The sequence below is a fragment of the Monodelphis domestica genome, chromosome 3, assembly GCF_027887165.1.
Source record: "Monodelphis domestica isolate mMonDom1 chromosome 3, mMonDom1.pri, whole genome shotgun sequence".
Classification (NCBI taxonomy): Eukaryota; Metazoa; Chordata; class Mammalia; order Didelphimorphia; family Didelphidae; genus Monodelphis; species Monodelphis domestica.
In genome coordinates this window covers 48,342,393-48,365,300 of record NC_077229.1, presented here as the reverse complement: position 1 = coordinate 48,365,300, position 22,908 = coordinate 48,342,393, and the positions used below count along the sequence as shown (strand labels likewise).

At 38.5% G+C, this 22,908-nt stretch overlaps 1 protein-coding gene across 2 annotated transcripts in view; it reads right to left on the bottom strand.

Annotated features, from left to right (window-relative positions):
* DNAH10 (dynein axonemal heavy chain 10) overlaps window positions 1-22,908 on the bottom strand; it is a 196,398-nt gene that overhangs the window by 52,240 nt on the left and 121,250 nt on the right. For both annotated transcript variants that reach the window (XM_007489932.3, XM_056821891.1), the window contains 7 exons: window positions 17,574-17,667; window positions 16,808-16,975; window positions 9,642-9,830; window positions 8,932-9,103; window positions 5,393-5,596; window positions 4,746-4,826; window positions 602-799 (listed from right to left, as the gene is read on the bottom strand). In XM_007489932.3, the coding sequence (XP_007489994.2) occupies window positions 602-799; window positions 4,746-4,826; window positions 5,393-5,596; window positions 8,932-9,103; window positions 9,642-9,830; window positions 16,808-16,975; window positions 17,574-17,667 (1,106 nt within the window). The remainder of the gene's footprint in view (window positions 1-601; window positions 800-4,745; window positions 4,827-5,392; window positions 5,597-8,931; window positions 9,104-9,641; window positions 9,831-16,807; window positions 16,976-17,573; window positions 17,668-22,908) is intronic.

Here is a 22,908-nt window from a genome sequence, read left to right as displayed (position 1 = left end):
TGGCTGGCAATATTTCCAACACCATAATTTCTATAGCATAACATAAATAGGAAGTCACAGAGTACCCCAACAGCTTTACCCAGGAACCAAAATTGAAAATGAGAATCTGCCAGTATTCTTCAAGCATAGCAGGAAATGAGACATTCTCCTGAAAACATCTTTGGTAGTCTACCTGTTCTGGAAAGTTCCATAATATTTCTAAGAAACATCTAAACTTATGGTAAAACAAGCTTTTCAGTACCTTTTAAAAAAGTAAATTGTTGGGGCAGCTAGGTGACTCAGTGACAGGAGGTCCTGGCCTCATCCATGTCCTAGCTGTGTGACCCTGGGCAAGTCACTTAACCCCTATCACCTAGCCCTTACCACTCTTCTGTCTTGGAACCAATACACAGTATAGATTCTAAGGAGGAAGATAAAGGTTTAAAAATAAAAAGTAAATTGGCTTCTGTTCTTGTTCATTACTAGGGAGGGTTCAATGTGGGCCTAGGGTAGGGGGTGAAATGACTGTGCCATGAAGACAAAATAGAGACATCCATAAAATGTATTTTCCAAGGCGATTCATCAGCATATAAATCTTCAATCATCCATACATAAAGCTTACCTATGTTGAATTGAGTTTTCTCATCCAGTAACTTGGAATAGGTGTTGATAAAATCGAGGTAGTTCTTGGGAGTGACATAGTTGCTTCGCCTCAGTTTTTGAAGGAATTTTTTACTGAAATGACCAACAGACTCATGGACCATAACAATGTGTTTTACCACATCTTCCATGTAATCTAATGGGACCATTGGATTTTCTCCTAAAGGAAAAGGGCAGAAATGTGAGCATAATCTCTGGTAGGAAACTATGAACAGTATTCTCTTTCTGATAAGGCTGGGCTACAAGGCTAAAGGAAGCTGGATGGTACTGTAAACCTTAAAATTTCTTAGACTTAATGAATGTTGGAAATTTCCCCATTGGGAAATTTCATACTTGAAAAATTTCCTACTGATAGTAAGAACTCTATTGGAATGTGAAAACCCTTGGCATGGGAGGGTCCTTCTCCTCCCTACTTAAGACTACTTTAGGACAGAAACCTTTTGCTAAACAATGGAAAGGGCTTTGACCTATGCTTAAGCATAGAACAGGAAGTTCTTTGAGTCATGATTGATTTTAGAATTGATACAATAGAGATACTTGGAATGACAGAACCAGGTCTTAGAAACTACAATCTCCACCCTACTCAGAGTAACAGGATTTAGGAAGGGCTGCAGCAAAGATCAAGATTTAATTATTTGAGAATATGACCTTCAACAGACATGTGCAAAGGGGGCAGACCTCTGGGAGGTCCTGGGTTAAGCGAGAGCCACCATTGGCACAGGGGAGAGATTGACAGTGATTGATAGATGTGAGAACTGAGGGGAGGGAACTTAGATGGTGTCCTTAAAGATAGCAAGGTCTGAGGAGGGGAAGAGTTTTTTGCTCTGAGAGGTTTTGCTCTGAAGGAGTCTGAGAGGAGAGAGGTCCTGGAGAGGTCTGAGAGGAGGGTTTGCTCTGAAGGAGGCTGGAGGTGGAGGCCCCTGAGACTGTTTCTCCATTTTGGTCACGTGAGTGATAGGGACTGATCTCTTTGAAGGGCTTGGGCCTTTGGCCCAGCCTATGCAGAGGGGGTATTTAAGCCCTATTCCCTTCTCTCCCCTTTCTCTCTCTCTCTCTCTCTCTCTCTCTCTCTCTCTCTCTCTCTCTCTCTCTCTCTCTCTCTCTCTCTCTCTCTCTAATACCTTTCTTCCTCCTGTTTGTAATTAAAAACTCCATAAAAGGTTGACTGCTGACTTGAGTTTTCATTTAGGAATTACATAGCTGAATTCCTTGGTGACCTTAAATTAATATATATCAGTCTTTTAAAGTGATTTCCTTATCACAGAACAGAGGATAGAGGAAGACATCTTCCTGAGTTCAAATCCAGCCTCAGATACTTACTGACAGTGTGACCCTAAGCAAGACACTTAAACCTATCTGCCTCAGTTTCCTCATCTGTCAAGTGAGCTAGAGAAGGAAACGGCAAACCACTCCAGTATCTCTGCCAAGAAAACCTCAGTTAGTGTTGGATGTGACCAAACAACAAGATTGATTCTTGAGCCAGAGTGTAATAATGGTGTTTCCTTACAGTAAGGGAGATCTATTCTCCCATGCAGGTAAAAATTTCCTTGACATGATAAGAGTCTGAATACCATCAAGTATAATTCAAACTGTGTGTGCCAAGGCCCTGGCAATATAGAATAGCATTCATTAATTAAGTTACATTTTAAAGGGCATCAGATAATTTCCTGAAATCCGGATAGTTCTAAATCCTTTCAGTGTTGAGTCTTAGGTCTAAGGAGAAACTTTCTAACTGTGAGGGATATCCCAACATGAATGGGATGCCTAGGAAGAGTCAGCAGGGTCCCTCTCCCGGGGGGCTTCCAAGCAAAGACTAGAATACCATTTGAGGACTAGGTTGTGGATGGCCTCTAGTATCCCTTCCAGCTCAGATACTATGTAGGTTCCCTCTACAAAGAATTCCCTAGGAGACTCATGTTGCCTTGTCAGTTATGTCCAACTCTTCATGAGCCCATTTGGGGTTTTCTTGGTCAAGATCCTGGAGTGGTTTGTCATTTCCTTTACCAGCAGGACAACCTTTCTAGAAAACAATTTGGAATTATGCAAATTGGTGACTAAAATGTCTCTGTCCTTTGACCTAGAGATTGGGTTTACTAGGCTTGTGCTCCAAGAAGTCCACTGATAACAAGAAAGTCCTTTTATGCACCGAAATATTTATAGCAGAACTATTGGTGAAACAAAGAATTGGAAACCAAATACGTGCCCATCTACTTTGGGAATGGGCATCTCCTTGGAGATGGGGAGTGGAGTCAGATAAACAAATTGTGGCATATGATTCTGTAATTATAATTAATGAACTGATGCAGAGGTAAAAAAAAAATCGACATTGTAACTACAATCGTGTACATGGAAAAAACAACCAGAAGTTAATGCTGCAAAAGTACCCGAAACAAGCATGCCTCCAAAGAAGAAATATGAAGATACCCTCATCACACTCCTTTGCAGAGGTAGGAGTTCCATGGCTGTGATACTGTGTACATTTTCAGAATTGTTTAATGTATTGATCAGTTTTCCTGATTTTGTCCTCTGCTTTTTTCTTTTTTTTCTCCTTTAAAAATATTATTTGTTATATGGGATATTATATGGGAAGGGAAGGAGGAGGAATATTGGGGGAAATTTTGGTAATGTTAAAAAGAACAAAAGATATTGAGAAATTTATTTTTAATAATATATTTGTCTAATGTCTAACAAATCTAATCCAATAAGCTTCCAAACAAAAAGGACAGAGAGGGAAAGCTGCCTTATTATTTATTAAACTCATCAACAAAAATATACATGGATGAACACAAGCTCAATAAATAAATGTAAACCTGTTATTTGAAGTTTCTGTAATCAGCTTCTGTAGATTTGGATTAGCATTGGAATGGCCTCTCCTGTCCAGTCATGCAAATTGCCACCCCAAACCTGCCTTCTCATATGGTACCGTTCTTTGGTCATGATTCCTCCTCCCTAATGAGTCTGGCCCCTATGCAGGACTCGAGGAAGCCCCAAGCTCCTTTTCCAGGCAGGAGTTTGCCAGATTCTTGAGTTTAAATTTCATACACTTCTTGGGTGTAAAGTATCAAACCCCACCTACACCAAGCAATGTTGGCACCGTAAGGACTGTGATGTTCCAGAACTGCGAGTAATGGGCTCACATTTTGAAGTGTAAGCCTTCATCAAAGTTTGCATGTTTTACTGAGAATCAGTTTAATAAATAAAGTGAAGTTACCAAAATAAACTGAAATCAACTTAGATCATGTGATCTTTTAAGGTATCTCGGCCATGAAGAGAGTCCTAACCAAACGCAATCTCCAACTTGGGTCTGGTGGCATTTACTCCCTCTTTACTTCTTTCAGGGACCTTCCGCTCACTTGATGTCCCTAATTTTTGTCCTCTTCTGCAGTAAGTTTGACTTGGGAACTGCTTTAAACTGTCCTGGAGAAGGGCTGAGTCTACACCATTCATACTCAAGGCCGCCAGCAGAGTAGACAGAGTACTGGCCGCAGGGCCAGAGAACCTTCCACTCAGCCCCCAATTTTGACACTTTTCAGCAGTGGGACCACAGACGAGTCATTCAATCACCATGATCTTCTGCTGTGTTGTTGTTATTTTTTAAACCCCTGCCTTCTGTCTTAGAATCAATTCTAAGTACCTGTTCCAAGGCAGAAGAGTGGGAAGTGCTAGGCAATGGGGGTTAAGTGACGTGCCCAGGCACACAGCTGGGAAGTGTCTACGGCCAGATTTGAACCCAGATCCTCCCATTTGCAGGTCTGGTTCTCTATCCCTGGCATCACCTCACTGCCCCTCTTCCTGATATAGTAACTACAGTCTATACCTACAAAGGCTGCTGTAAGACTCAAAGTAGATATTGATTGTAAGGTACTTTATAAACTCTGGCGTATTCTAGAATAAACATTTATCAGTCAATAAACATTTCTTAAGTTCCTATTGTGTGCCAGGCAATGTGCTAAGAGCTATTATATAGGTGTTCATTATAATTATGGTCGTTAAATAAATCTTAGCTCCTTGTTAAAAAAAAAAACATTGGCTAGGAATTCAAAGCTAGACTAAATAACAAATTAGTTTATGGTAAGCTAAAAGATTGATTTCAATGCAACACTAACCTAAAAATGACTCAGCAACAGCTTGTAAGGCTTGGGGAGGCCACGGCAAGTACCAGTCAATGCCTGTATTATTTACCAGACCTAAAAGAAAAAGGAGACATTGTCAGGATCATTGTGCTTCAATAGTATTCACATCTCCATCACCTTTACTGACTAATGAGTTCATCATCAATGGAAACGTACCAAGGGAAAGTCCCATCATTCCTGTTAGAAGTGCTCTCAAGGTAACATGAGCACCAGCAACATCGCCTCCTCTTCAGAACTTGGCCAAGTCAATGGAGTAAAAAAGGCCAGGAGAAGGGAGGAAGGAAGAGAGAAAGGAGGGAAGGGAGGAAGTGAGAGAGGGAGGAAGAGAGGAGAAGGAAGGGAGGGAGGGAAGAAGGAAGGAGGGAAGGAAGGGAAGGGAGGGAAGGAAGGGAGGGAGGATGAAAGGAAAGAGAAAGGCAGAATTCTGAGGTATTCCTATTATTCAGAGGAAAGTTAGTATTTAAGGCTTACATTATCTGAATAATTTCCTGAATTTTTCTGATGTCATTCTGCAAATAGTAACCTGGCATCAGACCTAGAAAGTGGGAGTCACACCTAGATGCCAATGTTTCTTCCCTGGCAAAAAAGAAACCTAATTGGTTTGACAAAGTGAAGTGTACCTGGAAAATTTCGGCATCGTGTTCTCAATGTATCACCAACTGGGGACATGCCAAGGACAATGTGAAGGTTATTTGCACTCTTGTTGACAAAATATTGCCAGACACTTTCTTTAGCCAATCCTGCCCCTGCTTTAGCAGCTTCTTGTCCAATCTGACCTAGAATACTGTCTTTTTCATCATCCGCAAAAAGCGCTGGCACAATTCCTAGAAAACAATGGCAACATTTTTTAGAAAAGGCTACGGTATGGAGTTGTCCAATTCAACACTGTATAGGATATGCTGTGGTCCCTTAAAAAAAAAAAAAATATATATATATAGTACCTAAAAGATAATCAGAGTAAATGAAAGTAAAAGTGAGCCATCCTCTGTCACATGCCAACTCCCACCTCCATACCATCATCACCTATAAGATTCCCTCCATTTTGAAATGGCTTTTTCTCTTCTTCCTACTCTCCTCCATTAAAATATAATCTCCCTGAGAGTAGGGATTGTCCATTCTCTGTATTTGCATCCCTATCAACTAGCATAGTGCCTGGAACATAGTAGGCACTTAATAAATTCTTATTGATTGCTTGATTGAATCCTCTCCTGTGATAAAAATCCTACCTACCTTTTGAGATTTCACTAAAATCTCACCCTTTTATTAAGTCTTTCTTTTAATTTTTTTCATTGATTCTCTAAGATTCCCTAAGTAAAACATCATATTGTCTACAAGAAGTAACGCCTTCTTGGGGGGGCTATGAACTGTGGCATTCTGGTGATCATCAGATCATGTCTAGAGCTAAAAGGGACTTGCTACACCCCCTCGTAGAGCTCCCTAATTTAGCAGGGAGATGAAGTAAAGAGAAGGTGAAGCGGTGAAATCTCTCTCCACAGAGACCTCCATTCTCAGAGGAGTTGTATCCCTAGAGATTGTTAGGGCCTTGGAGAATCCTTCCCATGAGCCACATCCCAGAAGGATAGAAGTAATGCTAGAAAGAACAATCAAATTTGCTTCTGCATGCCTGAGATAACTTCTCCACAAGCCTCCTACACTCAGCAGGGAGAATTTTACAGACTATTCAAATTAGTTCAATCCAGCAAGCACTTCTGAAGTACCTACTATGGGTGAAAGGCATGAGTCTCTACTCTGGAGGAGCTTCTACTTGGGAGGATGGAAAGAACAGAGATGGGGATAACAAGTAAATAAATGAGAATTGCAGAGAAGAGAGAAACAATAATGTCCAGGCACCTGGATTTCAGAATTAAAGTTATAAACTAGATCACCAAGGTCAATTTCTTCTCTAATAGTAGTAATTCATACTTGAGTGGCATAGATAGATTGCCCTTGTGGGTTGATAGAGAATACACAAAAATCTGCCTCTGGTTCCCATCCAAACAACCTCTTGGATTTCCACAAGTAGAAGCTTTGGGTTGCTATGTTCTGTCATCCAAGACTGATGGGATTATACAGTATGGTGATATCTTCTAATTGGCTGGAGAACCAAAAGTCAGGAAGGGGCTCCTTAACCATATCTCTCTGTCTTTCTGTCTCTCTCTGTGGGTCTCTCTCCCTCCCCTCCCTTTCCCTTCCCTCCTTTCTTCCTTCCCTCTATTTCTGTCTTTCTCTCCCCCCTTCCTTTCTTTTATTTTTTTAAATTTTCTTTATTTAGCATATTTTTCCATGATTCCATGATTCAGAATCCACACACATACACCCTCTCTTTCCTCCCCCCTCCAAGAGCGGACAAGCAGTTCCACTTAGTTATACATGTATCATTTTTCAAAACCCACTTCCATGTTATTTATATTTGCAGTAGAGCCATCCTTTAACATCAAAACCCTAATCACATTCATATCACACTACATAATCAATCATGTATTTTTCTAGTGCATTTCTACTCCCACAGTTCTTCCTCTGGATGTGGATAGCATCTTTCTCATAAGTCCCTCAGAATCGTCAATCATTGCCTTGTTTCTAGTAGAGAAGTCTGTTACATTCGATTGTACCACAGCGTATCAGTCTCTGTGTACAGTGTTCTCCTGGTTCTGCTCCTCTCACTCTGCATCACTTCCTGAAGGTCATTCCAGTTCACATGGAGTCTCTCCACTTTATTATTTCTTTGAGCACAATAGTATTCCATCACCAACTGATACCACAATTTGTTCAGCCATTCCCCAATTGAAGGGCATCCCCTCATTTTCCAATTTTTTGACACCACAAAGAGTGAGGCTATAAATATTTTTGTACAAGTCTTTTTCCTTATTATCTCTTTGTACAAACCCAGCAGTGGTATGGCTGGATCAAACGGCAGATAGTCTTTTAAAGCCCTTTGCACATAGTTTCAAATTGCCCTCCAGAACAGTTGGACAAATTCACAACTTCACCAGCGATGCATTAGTGTCCCAATTTTGCCACATCCCCTCCAACATTTATCACTTTCCTGTACTGCCTTATTGGTCAATCTGCTAAGTGTAAGGTGGTACCTCAGAGTTGTTTTGATTTGCATTTCTCTAATCAGGAGATATTTAGAACTTCCTCTCTTTTCTTTGTTCCTTCATTTTTTCCTTCTCACCTTCCTTCCTTCCTTCCTTCTATTTCTTTCTAACCCTCCATCTCCTCTCTTTCTTTCTCTCTCTGTCTCTCTTCCTCTCCCACCCTGTCCTCTGTCTCTCTTCTCTCTCCCTCCCTCTCTTCTCACCTTCCTTCCTTCCTTCCTTTCTTTCTCTCTCCCTCTCTCCTGCCTTCTCTTCCTCTATTTCTTTCTCACTCTTCTTCTCTTTCTCTCTTCTCATCTTTTCTCTTCTGTGTCTCTCTGCTCTACTAGATCATAGGATCATGTGTGTATGAGAGAGAGAGAGAGAGAGAGAGAGAGAGAGAGAGAGAGAGAGAGAGAGAGAGAGAGAGAGAGAGATTTGTAGAGGGAGGGAGGGAGAGAAAAGAAGTGGGAGGGAGTACCCACTGGCAACTCCAACTTGTGGATACAAAATTGAGTAAGGGAATCAGACCAGAGCAAGTGCTGTATTTGCACACTTTCTCACAGTTACCAACCCCATTTCTCAGAGAAATCTGCAAGGTTGATCGCGAAGACAGTTACAAAGCCAGGGTAAGCATTAATGGACCTTGTTTTCCCAATGATCTTTCTGCAACAACTATATAGTTCAGAAGTAGTGGAGTTGGGATTAGAACTCATGTCTTCTGACACCAACATCAAACTACAAAAATTCCTGAATTGAAAGTTCTATAGGCAACCACGGAAACATTTATCATTAGGAGGGGAAAAGGGCTCCTCTGAGTCTTATTTGCTACCCATAAGCCAGGTTTCTGGAAAAGCAGAGATTACTAGAATGGTTGCCAGATACAGCAATAAATCAGTGCATCACTCAGAAAGCTGCCTAGCAGGGGACCAATGAATCAAGACTTAGCAGCCAATCAACTAATAAGCATTGAATTTTTTAAAAAACCTATGATGTGCTGGACACTCTCTGCTGCTGGGGACTTAAAATCCAAAGTAAAACTTGCATTCTAATGGAGGAGAGACAACATCCCTCCACATTACCTGATGTTAACATATTGTTGATGAGCTCTAAGAAACCTTCTTCTGCCACATGGCCATCTGTGAATAAGAAAATCATTAACTTGTTCTCAATTCCAAGTTTTGTATAGAGGTTCTTGAGATCATCTCGGAAATTAGATTCAGAATAGCCTCGACTCAGAACAATTTCAAATACCTGGTGACATAAAATACAACATATCAGACACTAGAAAATAGAGGCTAATGTGATTGAAGTCCCTATGAAATGCAGTCAAACAGAAGCATGCGTATATGTTCAATGTTTCCATGGGTTCTTTGGAGTGAAAGGGAAAATTGCCACAGAGTAAATCCCAATTTATCTGATTCAGTTAAATTCAATAAGCAGGAATTGAGGGCACAAAAACAAAAATGAAGCTGGTCGCTGTCTTCCAGGAACCTGCTTGGAAATCTCCGATACAGAGAAGGGGTAAAAAAGCAAAAACTCATGGTGGTGTCAATGATTATGAGATTTTTCCAAAGGACCAAAGTGTAGGGCCTATAGTCTGTTTTTAGATAAGATCTTAAGCTATTCCTGCAGACACTGTTAAAGTGTCAATTGTAAAAAAAATTAAAATAAGCACAAACTCGATTTCATAATCCATGGAAGCCTTTGTTTGCAATGACCAACACTGGAATCAAATGAACTGAACCCATGGCAAGGCACCCAAACATTAGTGGGGAAGAGCTCTACGCACCTCACAGCCAGCGGTAAAGGCTGCCAGCCTTGCCAAGGACTGCTTTCCAGAGCCCCCCACCCCAACTAGGAGCGCATGTCCTCCATTCATTCGAATAATTCGATGGACTCGAATCAGGTGTTCCAAAGCGTCATCAAAAAGAACTAAATTCATCTTGGTATTACTTTCATTATATTCTTCAAGAATCTCCTAGAAAAAGAAGATTAGTATTATAGTACAGAGGTAGCAAGGTAGTGCAGTGGATAGCATTCCAGGCCTGCAGTCAGGAAGATCTGAATTCAATTCTGGCTTCAAACACTTCCTAGCTTGTAGTCCCTTAACCCTGTTTGCCTCTGTTTCCTCATTTGTCAAATGAGATGAAGAAGAAAATAGCAAATCACTTCAGTGGCCAGAAAACCCCAAATAAGGTCATGAATCATTGAATGCAATTGAAAATGAATAACAAAAATTCACAAGACTGATGTTTTTCCTTAATGGAGATCATAAAGATAACAAAAAGAAATTCAAACATTTATATGACTGCAAAATCACTTGGTTATCCTGAACATTCAGGCCTTGAACCTAATATGTAGGAGGGGAGAAAATGTCCATATCTGTCATTTCATCCCTTTAGGGAATTTCTCCATGAGAAAATTCCTACTTTCTACTGCAGATCAGCATGTCCTCCACAAATTATATTCTTAGGGAAGAGGTTTTCTTTGTGTCAACATGGACCCCTTTGGCAGCCTGAAAAAATGCAAGGGTCCTTATCTCATTTGTTCTTCCAGATGAATTCTAAACTATTTCTAGCTCTATGAAATAATTTCTGGTAGTCTCATTGGTTTAGTACTAAATAAGTAAATTGATTTAGGTGGAATTTTCATTTTTATTATATTGGCTCAGACTACTCATGAACAATTAGTGTTTTTCTAACTGTTCAGATCTGACTTTATTAGTGTGAAGAATTTTGTAATTGTATTCATTTGAGTCCTGGGTTTGTCTTCGTATTTTATATCATCAATAATTATTTTAAATGGAGTTTCTCTTTTTATCTCCTGCTGCTGGAATTTGTTGGGAATATATAGAAATCTTGATGATTTTTGTGGGTTTATAGCTCCTGAAACTTTGCTGTAGTTAATTATTTCAACTGATTGTTTTAGTCTAGTTTAGTTTCCTCATTGCCTCTTCTAATTCCTTTAACTTTTTCCCTCATTGCTATAGTTAGCATTTCTAGCACAATATTGAATAATAGTGGTGATCCTTACTTCATCCCTGATCTTATGGGAAGACTTCTAGCCTATCCTCATTACACATAATGCTTGTTGATGATTTTAAATAGAAACTTCTTATCATTTTAAAGTGTGATGATTAAAAATGCCAAAAGGCTGTAATTCCAGGTGTTAATTATTAATTGACCAATCAAAACAAATTAACCAATCAAATGATTCTCTTGATAGCAAAAAAAATTGGTTCCCGCATGTGGATCCCCAAAAATAGTTTGGGAGTTCACCCTTTGACACTTCCCTAGATATCCAAGACATCTCTAATTGGCGAGTAGCCAATGGAGTCCATTAAAACTCTGAACACCTCCCCATTCTCTGGGTAATTGTTGGAGAAATCAAGTTCTGCCTGGTCAAAACTGACCTTCTGTAATGTTACTTAATGAGAAATTGAAGGACTAGATTTTGTTACATGCAGGCATACCTGGCCCAACCTGGTTCTTATTTACAGAGTAGGACAGATCTTATAATCTCCCTTTATATCTACCAAGCTTTACAGTAGGGCATTCCTTAAAGTTCCTAGGAATGAAGGAATGAGAACAGAGGTCAAGCAAATGTTTTGAGCCTCTAACTCAAAACCCAAATATAGAAATAATTCAATATTTTAAAAATAAATCCTCTCAAAGGAAAGCTCCATTTATTCCTACACTCCCTAGTGTTTTTAGTAGGAATGAACGTTTTATTTTGTCAAAAACTTTTTCTGCATCTATATTGAGATATTTACATGATTTCTGTTGGTTTTATTATTGATAATGGTAAATTATGCTGATTGTTTTCCAAATATTTAAATAGCCCCAGATTCCTGGTCTAAATCCCACCCAGTCATATTGTAGGCTCCTTATGATATTTTTTTACATGTGGTTACAATTTTTAATATCATTTTCTGACATTTTGCAATCCACATTCTCACCTTCCCTCCCAGCTCTCCTCCCTCCCTGAGCCAGTAGACAATATGATGTAGGTTATTGATGTACCATCATGCAATATATATTTCCATGTTCATCCTATTGTGAAAGAAGAAACATATCACTTATACTAGGAAAAAACTCATGAAGGAAATGAAAATGAAAATGTTATGCTTTAACCTACATTCAGATTTCATTAATTCCTTCTATAGCAGTGGGTAGCCTTTTTTTTAGGAGCCCCTTGGAGTTGTCCTGGATTCTTGTACTGCTGATAATATTTAAGTCATTCACAGTTGATCATTGTACATTGTTGCTGTTACTGTGTACAATGTTCTCCTCATTCTGCTCACTTCATTGTGCAAGATTTCATAAAATCCTTTCCAGGTTTTTTGTGATCATCCTGTTTGGCATTTCTTAAGGCATGATGGTATTCCATTACAATCATATACCACGACTTTTTTAGCCATTCCCCAAATGATGAATATTCCTTCCGTTTTTCTTTGCCACCACAAAAAAGAGCCGCTATAGATATTTTTGTACAAGTTGATGCTGATACTTGTGATATATTGCTGTAATCTTGTTTTATTTAAATTTTTCATATCATTACTCACTAGGGAAATTGGTCTAAGTTTTTCTTTCTCTGTTTTTGCTCTTCGTGATTTAGGTATCAGCACTATTTGTGTTGTAAAAAATTTGGTAGGACTCCTTTGCCTAATTATCCAAATAGTTTACATAGTATCATAACTAATTATTCTTTAAATGTTTGCTAGAATTCATTTGTGAATCCATCTGGCCCTGGGGATCTTTTCTTAAGTAGTTCATTGATGGCTTGTTCGATTTCCTTTTCTAAGATGAGGTTATTTAAGTATTCTCTTTTCTCTTTTGTTAATTTGGGTAGTTTATATTGTTATAAATATTCTTCCATTTCATTCTGCTTAGATTGTCAGATTTATCAGCATATAATTGGGTAAAATAGCTTCTAATACTTGTTTTCATTTCTTTTCATTGATAGTGAATTCATCCTTTTATTTTTGATACTAATAACTTAGTTTCCTTCTTTCTTTTTTTAAATTAAATTAACCAATGACTTATCTACTTTATTGGGAATCACACACACACACACACAAAACCAGCTCCTACTCTTATATATTAGTTCAATGATTTTCTTACTTGCAATTTTATTAATCTCTTGATTTTCAGGATTTCCAATTTAGTGATTAATTAGAGCTTTTTAATTTATTCTTTTTCCATTTTTTTAGTTGCATCCCCAATTCATTGATTTGCTCTTTCTCTCTTTTATTGCTGTAATTGTTTAAAGATAAACATTTTCATCTAAGTACTGTTTTGACTAACTTTTTGGTAGGTTGTCTCATTGTTGTCCTCTTTAATAAAATTATTTTTTCTCCAATTTGTTCTTTGACTTATGTATTCTTTAGGAGTAGATATGTTTTCTAATTAATTTTAATTGATCTTTTCACAGCCCTTTATTGAATGTAACTTTGTTGCATTATGGTCTAAAAAGGATGCATTTAATATTTCTGCTTATCTGCATTTATTTTAAGGTTTTTATGCCCTAATACATGGTCAATTTTTGTGTGGGTGCCATGTACCACTAAGAAAAAGATATATTCCTTTTCATTTTCATTCTATTTTCTACAGAGATCTATCATATATAACTTTTCTAAAATCCCTTAACTTCTTTCTTATTTTTTGGTTAGATTTATCTAATTCTGAAAGGGGAAAGTTGAAGTCCTCCATTAGAATAGTTTTACTGCTGATTTCCTTCTATAACTCATAACTTATGCTTTAGGCATTTGGATGCTATACCATTTAGTACATATATGTTTATTATTGATATTCATTGTCTATGGTGCCTTTTATCAAGATGTAGTTTCCTTCCTTATTTCTTTTAATTAGATCTATTTTTGCTTTTTTTTTTTTACTTCAGCTGAAGCATAATAGATTCTACTCCAACCCCCCTTATCTTTACTCTGTGTCTTCCCTATTTCAAATCTGTAAATAAATTATTGTAGGATTCTGGTTTTTAAGTCATTCTACTATCCACTTCTGCTTTGTGGATGAGTTCATCCCATTCCCAGTTATGATTTCTATGTATGTCCCTCAATCCTATTTTCCCTTGTTTATCCTTCTCTCTCTCTCTCTCTCTCTCTCTCTCTCTCTCTCTCTCTCTCTCTCTCTCTCTCTCTCTCTCTCTCTCTCTCTCTTTCATTCTTTCATTTCACTCTTTCCCTCCTCACAAATGTTTTGGTTTTGATGCCTGCCACCTCCAATTTGACTTGCCTATCTATCTTCTCATCTCATTTCCCTGCCCCCCCCTCCCCTCTTACTTCCCCTAGAGGGAAAGATAAATTTTTATAACTGAGTTTGAATGTTATTGCCTTTTTGAGCCAATTCCAATTAGAGTAAGTTTCAGGTTTTGCCTGCCACTTTTTTTCCTTTATCTTCCTCTCCACTGTAATACTCTTTCACATCTCCTCATGTGAGATAATTTATCCATTCTACCTCACCTTCCCTTTTCTCCCAGTGTATTCCTCCTTCTTACCTATTAATTCTGTTTTTTATATGATCTCATCATCTATGTATACTACTTATTAAATTCATTGAGTTCTTTCTTTTCTGTTTACCTTTTTGTGCTGTTCTCACATCTTGTTTTTTTAATATCAAATTTTCTGTTCAGTTCTGGTCATTTCATCAGGAATACTTGAAAGTCCTTTATTTCATTAAATATCCATTTTTCTGCTCAAGGATTATACTTTGTTTTGCTGAGTATGTACTTTTTGGTTATAATCCTAGCTTCTTTGACTTCTGGGATATCATATTCCAAGCCTTCTAATCCTTTAATATAGAAACTTCTAAATCCTATGTAATTCTGACTGTGGCTCAATGATACTTGAATTGTTTCCTTCTGGCTATTTGCAGTATTTTCTCTTTATAGCATGAAAGCATTGGAATTTAGCTATAATATTCCAGAGAGTTTTTATTTGGGGATCTCTTTCAAGAGGTGATTGGAGGATTCTTTCAACTTCTATTTCCCCTTCATTTGAGAATATCAAGGTAGTTTTTCTTGATAATGCCTTGTAACATGCTCTCCAGGCCCTTTTTTATTTTTGTCATGGCTTTTAGGTCAACTAATAATTCTTAAATTATCTCTCCAGGAATTATTTTTAAGTAAGTTGTTTTGCCGATAAGACATTTCAAATTTTTCATTCTTTTGATTTTGTTTTACCAACTCTAATTTTTATAATGTTATTTTTTTCATTGAGCTTTTGTACCTCTTTTTCCATTTGGCCAATTCTACTTTTGAAAAGTTGTTTTCTTTAGTAAATTCTTGCATATCTTTTCCCATTTTTTTTGTATTTCCTTTGCCAAGCTGTTGACTCTTTTTTCATGACTCTCTTACATCACTCTCATTTCTTTGCCTAATTTTTCTTCTCTCTTTCTTATTTTATTTTTTAAATCCTTTTTAAGCTTCTCCAGGAGTTCTTTTTGGCCCTGATACCATTTCACATTTTCCTTTGAGACTTCACATGTAATGGTTTTGACGTAGTTGTCGTCCTTTGGGTTTGTGTTTTGGTCTTCCCTGTCACCATAGTAACTTTATATGGTTTTTCTTTTCTCTTGCTAATTTTTCCAGCCTATTTTTGTGACTCATAGGCTTTGCTCCTATGGCAAAGGAAGCACTATCCCAAGCTTCTTGTGCTGGGCCTGCTCTAGTATAGGAGTGGCTGGCCTGGCTGACTTGGGGTTGCTTGGAAGAGGCCTGGCGACCTTGTGTGCCTGTTCTCATGGGGGTACAGGGACAGCCTGGTTGTCTTGCTGCCAGGAGGCCTGCTCCTGACTTTCTTGGATGCTTTCTGTTATGGATTGTGTTCCCCTCTTATCCCTATAAGACAGAATTTTCCTGTCAATCTTCTTTGTTGTGTTGGACTGGAAAACTGTTCCTTTCAACTTGTCTTTTTATTAGTTCTGCTGTTCCATAATTCATTTTGAGGCCTTTTTTTTTTTGATAGTTGTTTGAGGGTGAATTTGAGACAACTCAAAGAGTTCCTTCTTATTCCATAATCTTGATTCCACCCTCCAATCCTCTCTCATATCAGAGATATTTTAGATACATAAAATACATAGAAGTACAAAATAAATCAATTATATTGAAGTACAATTATCAAAATGTAAAAACAAATAAACAAAAAAGTTCATGATCCCACATGTCTTAGGGTTGCCTGGGGTAAGTTATTTGTCCAGGATCACACATAAGACTTCAGCCTAGGCCTTCTTCAAAGCCAGTCTTTTTATCTTCTACACTAAATTGAATTTGTTGAATTGAATTATTGGTGCACAATTATAATAAACCACATTTCACTTAAGCATAAGGCCATTGGGACTTCTCTACTAACAGCAATACAATGCTCCAGGACAAACCAGAGGGACCTATGAAAAAGAACTCTATCCACATCCAGAGAAAGAACTGTGGGAGCAGAAATGCAGAAGAAAAACATATGATTAATCACATGGTTTGATGGGTATATGATTGGGGATGTTGACTTTAAATGATCACTATTGTAAATATAATACTATGGAAGCAGGTTTTGAACAATGATACATGTATAACCCAGTGGAATTGCTTGTTAGCTCAGGGAGGGGGGAGGAAAGAGGGGAAGGAAAGAACATGAATCATGTAACCATGGAAAAATATTGTTAATAAATTTAAAAAAAAAAAGAAGGCCAATGGAAACATCGCTTCATCAGTCTACAGAGGGCTTCAACTGAAATTTTTCTCTAATGACACACTTTTTCTTATACCTATTAGTACAAAATTCCCCTATACAGCCCTTGGAATTCAGCTCACGAAAGGAAAATGATAATAAAGTAAGCAGAAAAACTGTGACCCAATTTTATGAACCCTCATCACCACTTTCAAACTGAAGATGCTTCAGATCAGGTCTACTGAGAAAAAGCAATCTCAAAGATGAATACAACACACCTGGAAAAGAGCTTTTGCAGCTTCATAGTCCTGGATGTCTTCATAAATCCGAGGCTCTCCTTCATTCAAAGCCATTCTAAAATCTCCAAAGAGTATAGGATTTCTCATGACAAAGTCCAAATCTGCCTCAAAATTGTCCTTAATCAAGGTCTGAAGGTGTTCTTGTACCTTACAAAAGATGATGAATTAAGAAACAAAGAAAGAGGACTAACTCCTGTCCAAAAAAGGAATTTTTACTGGTAGATCAGCTAAAGTAATTCAAGGGGTATTTCTGTGTAATTAATAGTAATAAGAGTAACAATGATTAGCATTTATATAGCGCTTTAAGGTTTGCAAAGCAATTTCCATATGTTAATTCATTTGGTCCTTACCACAATTCTAGAAGTCATAGGGGTTACACAGCTATTCAATGTTTTGAGATAAGATTCAAAATCAGATTCTCATAACTCCAATTCCATTTCTCTCAAACTTTCCCCATCCTTGTTGCTGCCTAGCTATCATTTTGAGCAAAATTTAGAAGAATGTTTTGTCCATAGTTTCATTTTTTCCATAAAAAGGCATTAAATAACATAGCCTTCTTGGGTGTTTTTGCTTATTTTTATCACATGATTCTGGGTGGGTTGGTTTGTTTTTCAGGAAAAAAGAAAAGCACCCTTATATGTCTAGATTTGCACTGTGTCCTTTTGCAATAATCCAACTATACATTGAATGAATAAACTGGCACAGTTATAGTTTTACATTCATAATTGTATTTAGAGATACTAACCAAGGACTTGTCAAATTCATTAATTAATCTGTCGTGAAAAACTCTCAAACACTCATTTCTCCAGACTCTCACCATCTGTGCTTCTGTCTGAAACCTGAATAATTAAAAGAAGAGAAACAACTTGGATACAGAATAGGGGAGCAGAGCTCCAAAACAGTCACTTTTGCTAAAATACTAAATGCTAAAATACTCAAATTGAAAAAAAAATCACTATTGGGAAGAAAACCATCATCTAATTCAAGGTTTTTAAGCTTGTCTGTGTCGTGGATCTTTTTGGCAGTCTACCAAAACCTCAAAAACATGTTTTAAATGCAGATTTAAATATGAATGATTCCAAAGTAACCAATTATATGAGAATATAGTTATTATAATATTAAAAAAAGTTCCCAGGCCCCAGATTAAGAACCTCTGCTCTAAGATCTACTATAAAGATAACAATGCTCAGAAACACATTAATATTTTTCTGGAACAAAAAGTAACAAAAACTCTTCTGTTTTCCTTTGTGGTCTGACAAATGAAATCCAACTCAACACATTGATAGAATCTAGAATATTAACGCTGTAACCGAGCCTCAAGGATTATTGGCATGGGACTTTCTTTCTCCTCATGGATGGATAATGATTACTCAAAGTCCCCATGCCTGGGCGATAGGCAGGCCAGAGTTGACAAGAAAGAGACAAGAGTTCTTCTCCCTTCCTGTTCCTTTGAGCTTCCAGATTCTTTGGGCTTCCAGCTATGAGAGAGAAGATCTATGATCCAACCTCTCTTCAGGTAGCTAAAGGGAGAGAAAGATTCTGGAAGATGGCACGAGAACAGCTAGAAATCTCCATCATGTTGCTAACTAAAGCTTGCTTCACTAGAGACTCTGGGGAATTTCTCCTTTGGGTATGATCCTGGACTGTCTCTAAATTAAGCTGTTACCTCATTCCCAGTGGAAGAGCTCCTTCGATCTGTATTGTCTGATATAGATATATATTTCTCATATGTCATTTTTTCTAGTTTCTGTTTTGCTGTCACCTTAGCTGCATTTCTTTGCTATTTGTTACGTGTGTTCATTGTGTAACTGGTATTTGGTAGATAGTGAGTGAAGTCTTACATACGAAGCTTGGGATGCCCCCTTTGCCACTTGTGAATAGAAACGAGGAGTTTAGCTTGAACCTTTAGACCAACAATATTTCGTGAAACAGAGAGATATCCTTCTAGTCTGGTAACCCACCCCTCTGTTTGAGGAAAGCAGAGTAGTCAGCCTCTGGTACTTCCCCTCCAGACAGGAATCAAAGATTCCCTCAGAGAAGGGTTGAAGGAAACACTGGAGACACACCAGTCTATTCCTTTCTCCCTAAGAACCACATCAAGATAGCCCTTGTTAGAACAGAAAAACCATAATAAAATGTATCTGCCATAATCTACTCTGCTTGAATTTAAAACGTGTGTCCAAGCTTCCTCCATCACGATGAGAAAGTATCCCTGGAATCCTAGAGGACATGCCAAATGGGATGCAACATGGCCCACCAGCAGAGCTCCTATCAAGACAGCCCCGAAAACAGTCTAGAATCTGAGGATGTCTCTAGTTCAGGGGGAGTAACGTATTGTCTGGTTAATGGCTGCAAAGAAATGAGTTATTAGCTCACAAAGACCATACATCCACCAAGATGCAATGACTTGGGTCGATGGAGAAGAGTAGATGAAATCATTGCCCTTGAAGTGTTGAAATGGATTGAGAAGCACAATAAGGCGAATGGGCATCTCTGTTTTCCAGGAATGGTACCCAGTGCTTTCCCATCTGCACCCCACTTCTAGAATTACCTCCAGGGTATTCTCTCTGTGCGTGTTTCTCTGCCTCAGCCTGTGTGTGTCTCCCTCCACTCTCTCTCTTCTCTTTCTCCTTTGTCTCCCTCTGTCTCTGTATCTCTCTCCTCTCCTCTCTTCTATCTCTCTCCCCTCTCTTTTCTCTTCCTCTGTCTCTTATATCTCTCTCTCTCTCCCCTCTGTCTCTCTCTTCTATCTCTTCCCTCTCTTCTCTCTTCCTCCTCTCTATCTCTCTCTGCCTCCGTCTTGCTGTCTGTCTCTCTCTGTCCCTGTCTGTCTGTCTCTCCTTACCCCATTTCTGTGTACGAATTAAGCCTTTTTGCTTAAGAACTCTTAACTTCAACCCCTACTGTGATTTCTTTCTTGGAGATTGCCCTTTTGACCATGATCTCTCCCTCTAGTTCTTTTCTAGTCTCTTTCTTTCTATCAGCTCCTTCCCCATCACCTAAAAGCAAGCTCAAGTTGTCCCTTATTCTTAAAAAATAAAACTTCCTTGAATTAGCTATGGCACACAGGTATCTTCTGCTCTCTCTCCTCCTTCATTGCCAAGCTCCTATGAGGGGAGCTTCACTACCTTTCTCACCCCTTCATTCTTTTCCTGTCCCTTTAGATCAAGTTTCTGACCTCCAAGTCAACTGAAACTTTTCTTTCAAAGTTTGCCAACAGTCTGGCTCTACTGTAAGAAGCAAGGAAAGGGTCTGAGGAATAAATTAAGGGACTCCTAACCAACCCCTCCCCCCCCCCCACAAACACACACACCCTAGGTACCAGGAACTGTTCCTAAAAAAAAAAAACTGAAAGAATAGTTTGTTTTTCTAAACCCTCACCTTCTGTCCTGGGATCAGTACTGTGTGTTGGTTCCAAGGCAGAAGAGTGGTAAGGGCTAGGCAATGGGGGTCAAGTGACTGCTCAGGGTCACACAGCTGGGAAGTGTCTGAGGCCAAATTTGAACCCAGGACCTCCTGTCTCTAGGCCTGACTCTCTCAATCCAAAGCCACCCAGCTGCCCCCTCATGACTTGTTCTTAATGAAGCCATGCTGGTTCTTTGTGATCCTTTTCCAGATTCCTTTCTTTCTGGATCATCCCTTTAGTGATATGGTCAAGAGGTTTTGCCACATAAGAAAGCTCACTAGTAAAAGCAGTGAGGAAGGGGCATCCACCCACATGTGACTGGGACATAAAACCAAAAGGCATCAACTCATCTTTCCCCCTCAAACTTTCTTCTCTTCCTGATTTTCCTATCACACTCCAGGGCACCACCATCTTCTCAGACACAAATACAGGTGTGTTCAACAGCTCCTCATTCTCTCTCACCTCCACGTCCTATCAATTGAGGCAGCTAGGTGACTCAGTAGATAGAGTGCCAGGACCTAGAGTCAGGAAGGCCTGAATTCAAATCTGGCCTCAGACACTGACTCTCTGTTTGAACCTGGACAAGTCATTTCACCCTTTTTGCCTCAGTTTCCTCCTCTGCAAAATGAGGATAATAATAGCACCTCCCTCCCAGGGTTGATGTGAGTATAAATGAAGTAATTATTAGAAATCACTTGGTGCCTTGCACAGAGTAGGCACTATATAAATATTAGTTACTATTATTATGTCAATTGTCAGTTCTACCTCTAGATGTGCCTTCTCTCCTCCAACATTACCACTACCCTGGTACGGGGCCTCATTACTCCTGGCCTGTGTTACTACAATAGCTCTCTGGTTGGTCGCTCTGACTCAAATCTCTCCCCATTCCATTCCCTCCTCCACTGAGCTGCCAAACTGATCTTCCCAGAGCATAGACTTGATGTCACCCTCCCCCAGTCAAGAAGCTTCAGTGGTTTCCTATCACCTCAAGGAACAATTATCAAATATCGAAACCTCTAGAGGTGTTCAACCCAAGGCTGTGCCAGGCCTGGAGTCAGGAAGATTCCTCTTCCTGAGTTCAAATCTAGCCTCAGATACTTACTAGCTGTGTGACCCTGGGTAAGTCACTTAAACTCTGCTTTAGTTTCCTCACCTGTAAAATGAGCTGGAGAAGGAAATGGCAAAATATCCCAGTTTCTTTGCCACAAAAACTCCAAATGGAGCTACAAAGAGTTGGATATCACTGAAATAATTCAATAACATCCTCCCCGACTTCTAGCTTCCAATCTTCAACCCCATTTACTCTGTAATGATATGACATCAGCCTCTTTGCTGTTCCTTTTCTCCCAACTCTGTCCTCTGGGCCTGGAATGGTTTTCCTCCTCATCTCTGTCTCCTGGCTTACACGATTTCCCTCAAATTCCAATTCAAATCCCAGCTTCTACAGGAAGTCTCTAATAACAGGAATGCATTCCTCCTTTTTATTGTCTCCAATTTATCCCATTTATATTTTGTTTATGCATAGTTGTTTGAGTGTTTTCAGTTCTTTTAGACAGAGAGAATCCTGTGAACTAAGACTGTTTTTTATCTTTATATCCTCAGCATTTAGCACAGTGCCTGGAATGTAGTAGGCACTTAAAATGCATATTGACTGACTGACTGCCAATAAAATAGACCATGTCAGGCCATTTCCTTTTTTTGAAAGAGTTATTGGACTGGTAACAGAGAAATGCTGTGGGTATAGATTACCTAGATTTTAACAAAGCATTTGATAAAATCTTTCATGCTATTATGGTAGAAAATGGAATAGTTTTGAATTAGAAGCCAATACCATTTGGAGTTGTGATCTGATCTAACCCTTCTGACGAACAATTTGGATCTAAAACTGCATATACCCTTTGATCCAGCAATTCCACTACTAGGTCTATATTCCAAAGAGAGTCAGAAAAGGGGGAGAGACCTATTTGTTCAAAAATATTTATAGCTGCTCTTTTGTGGTGGCAAAGAACTGGAAATTGAGGGGATTTCCTTCAATTGGGGAATGCTGAACAAGTTGTGGTGATGATGATGATGATGATGATGATGATGATGAGCCAGGATGATTTTGGAAAAACCTGAACTGATGTAAAGTGAAATTTCAAAAATTTGTGCTTAGCCCTTTGCTATTTGCTATTTGACATGATTTAAGAATGATCTGAATAAAAACAACTGCTTGATCACAAGGGTCAATGGGGATATGATTGGGGATGTAGACTCTAAATGATCAACCCAGTGCAAATACCAATGGTATGGAAATGGATCTTGATCAATGACACATGTAAAACCCAGTGGAGTTGTGCATCAGCTATGGAAGGGGGTAAGGGGAGGGGACGGAAAGAACATGAATCTTGTAACCATAGAAAAATATTCTAAATTAATTAATAAAATAAATTTTTCAAAAAAAAGAATGATCTGAATAAAGGCATACTATGGTATGCTTGTAAAATTTGTAGATCACATAAAGCTTCTATCTAAAAAAAGCTTACATGTGAGGTAACAAGAGTCAGGATCCAAAACAATCATTGAAGTCTAAAACATTGGGTCAAATCTAGTAAGATCAGGTTTAATTGGAATAAATGTAAAAATCTCATGTGTGGGTTCAAAAAATCAATTTCACAAGTATAAAATGGGAGAG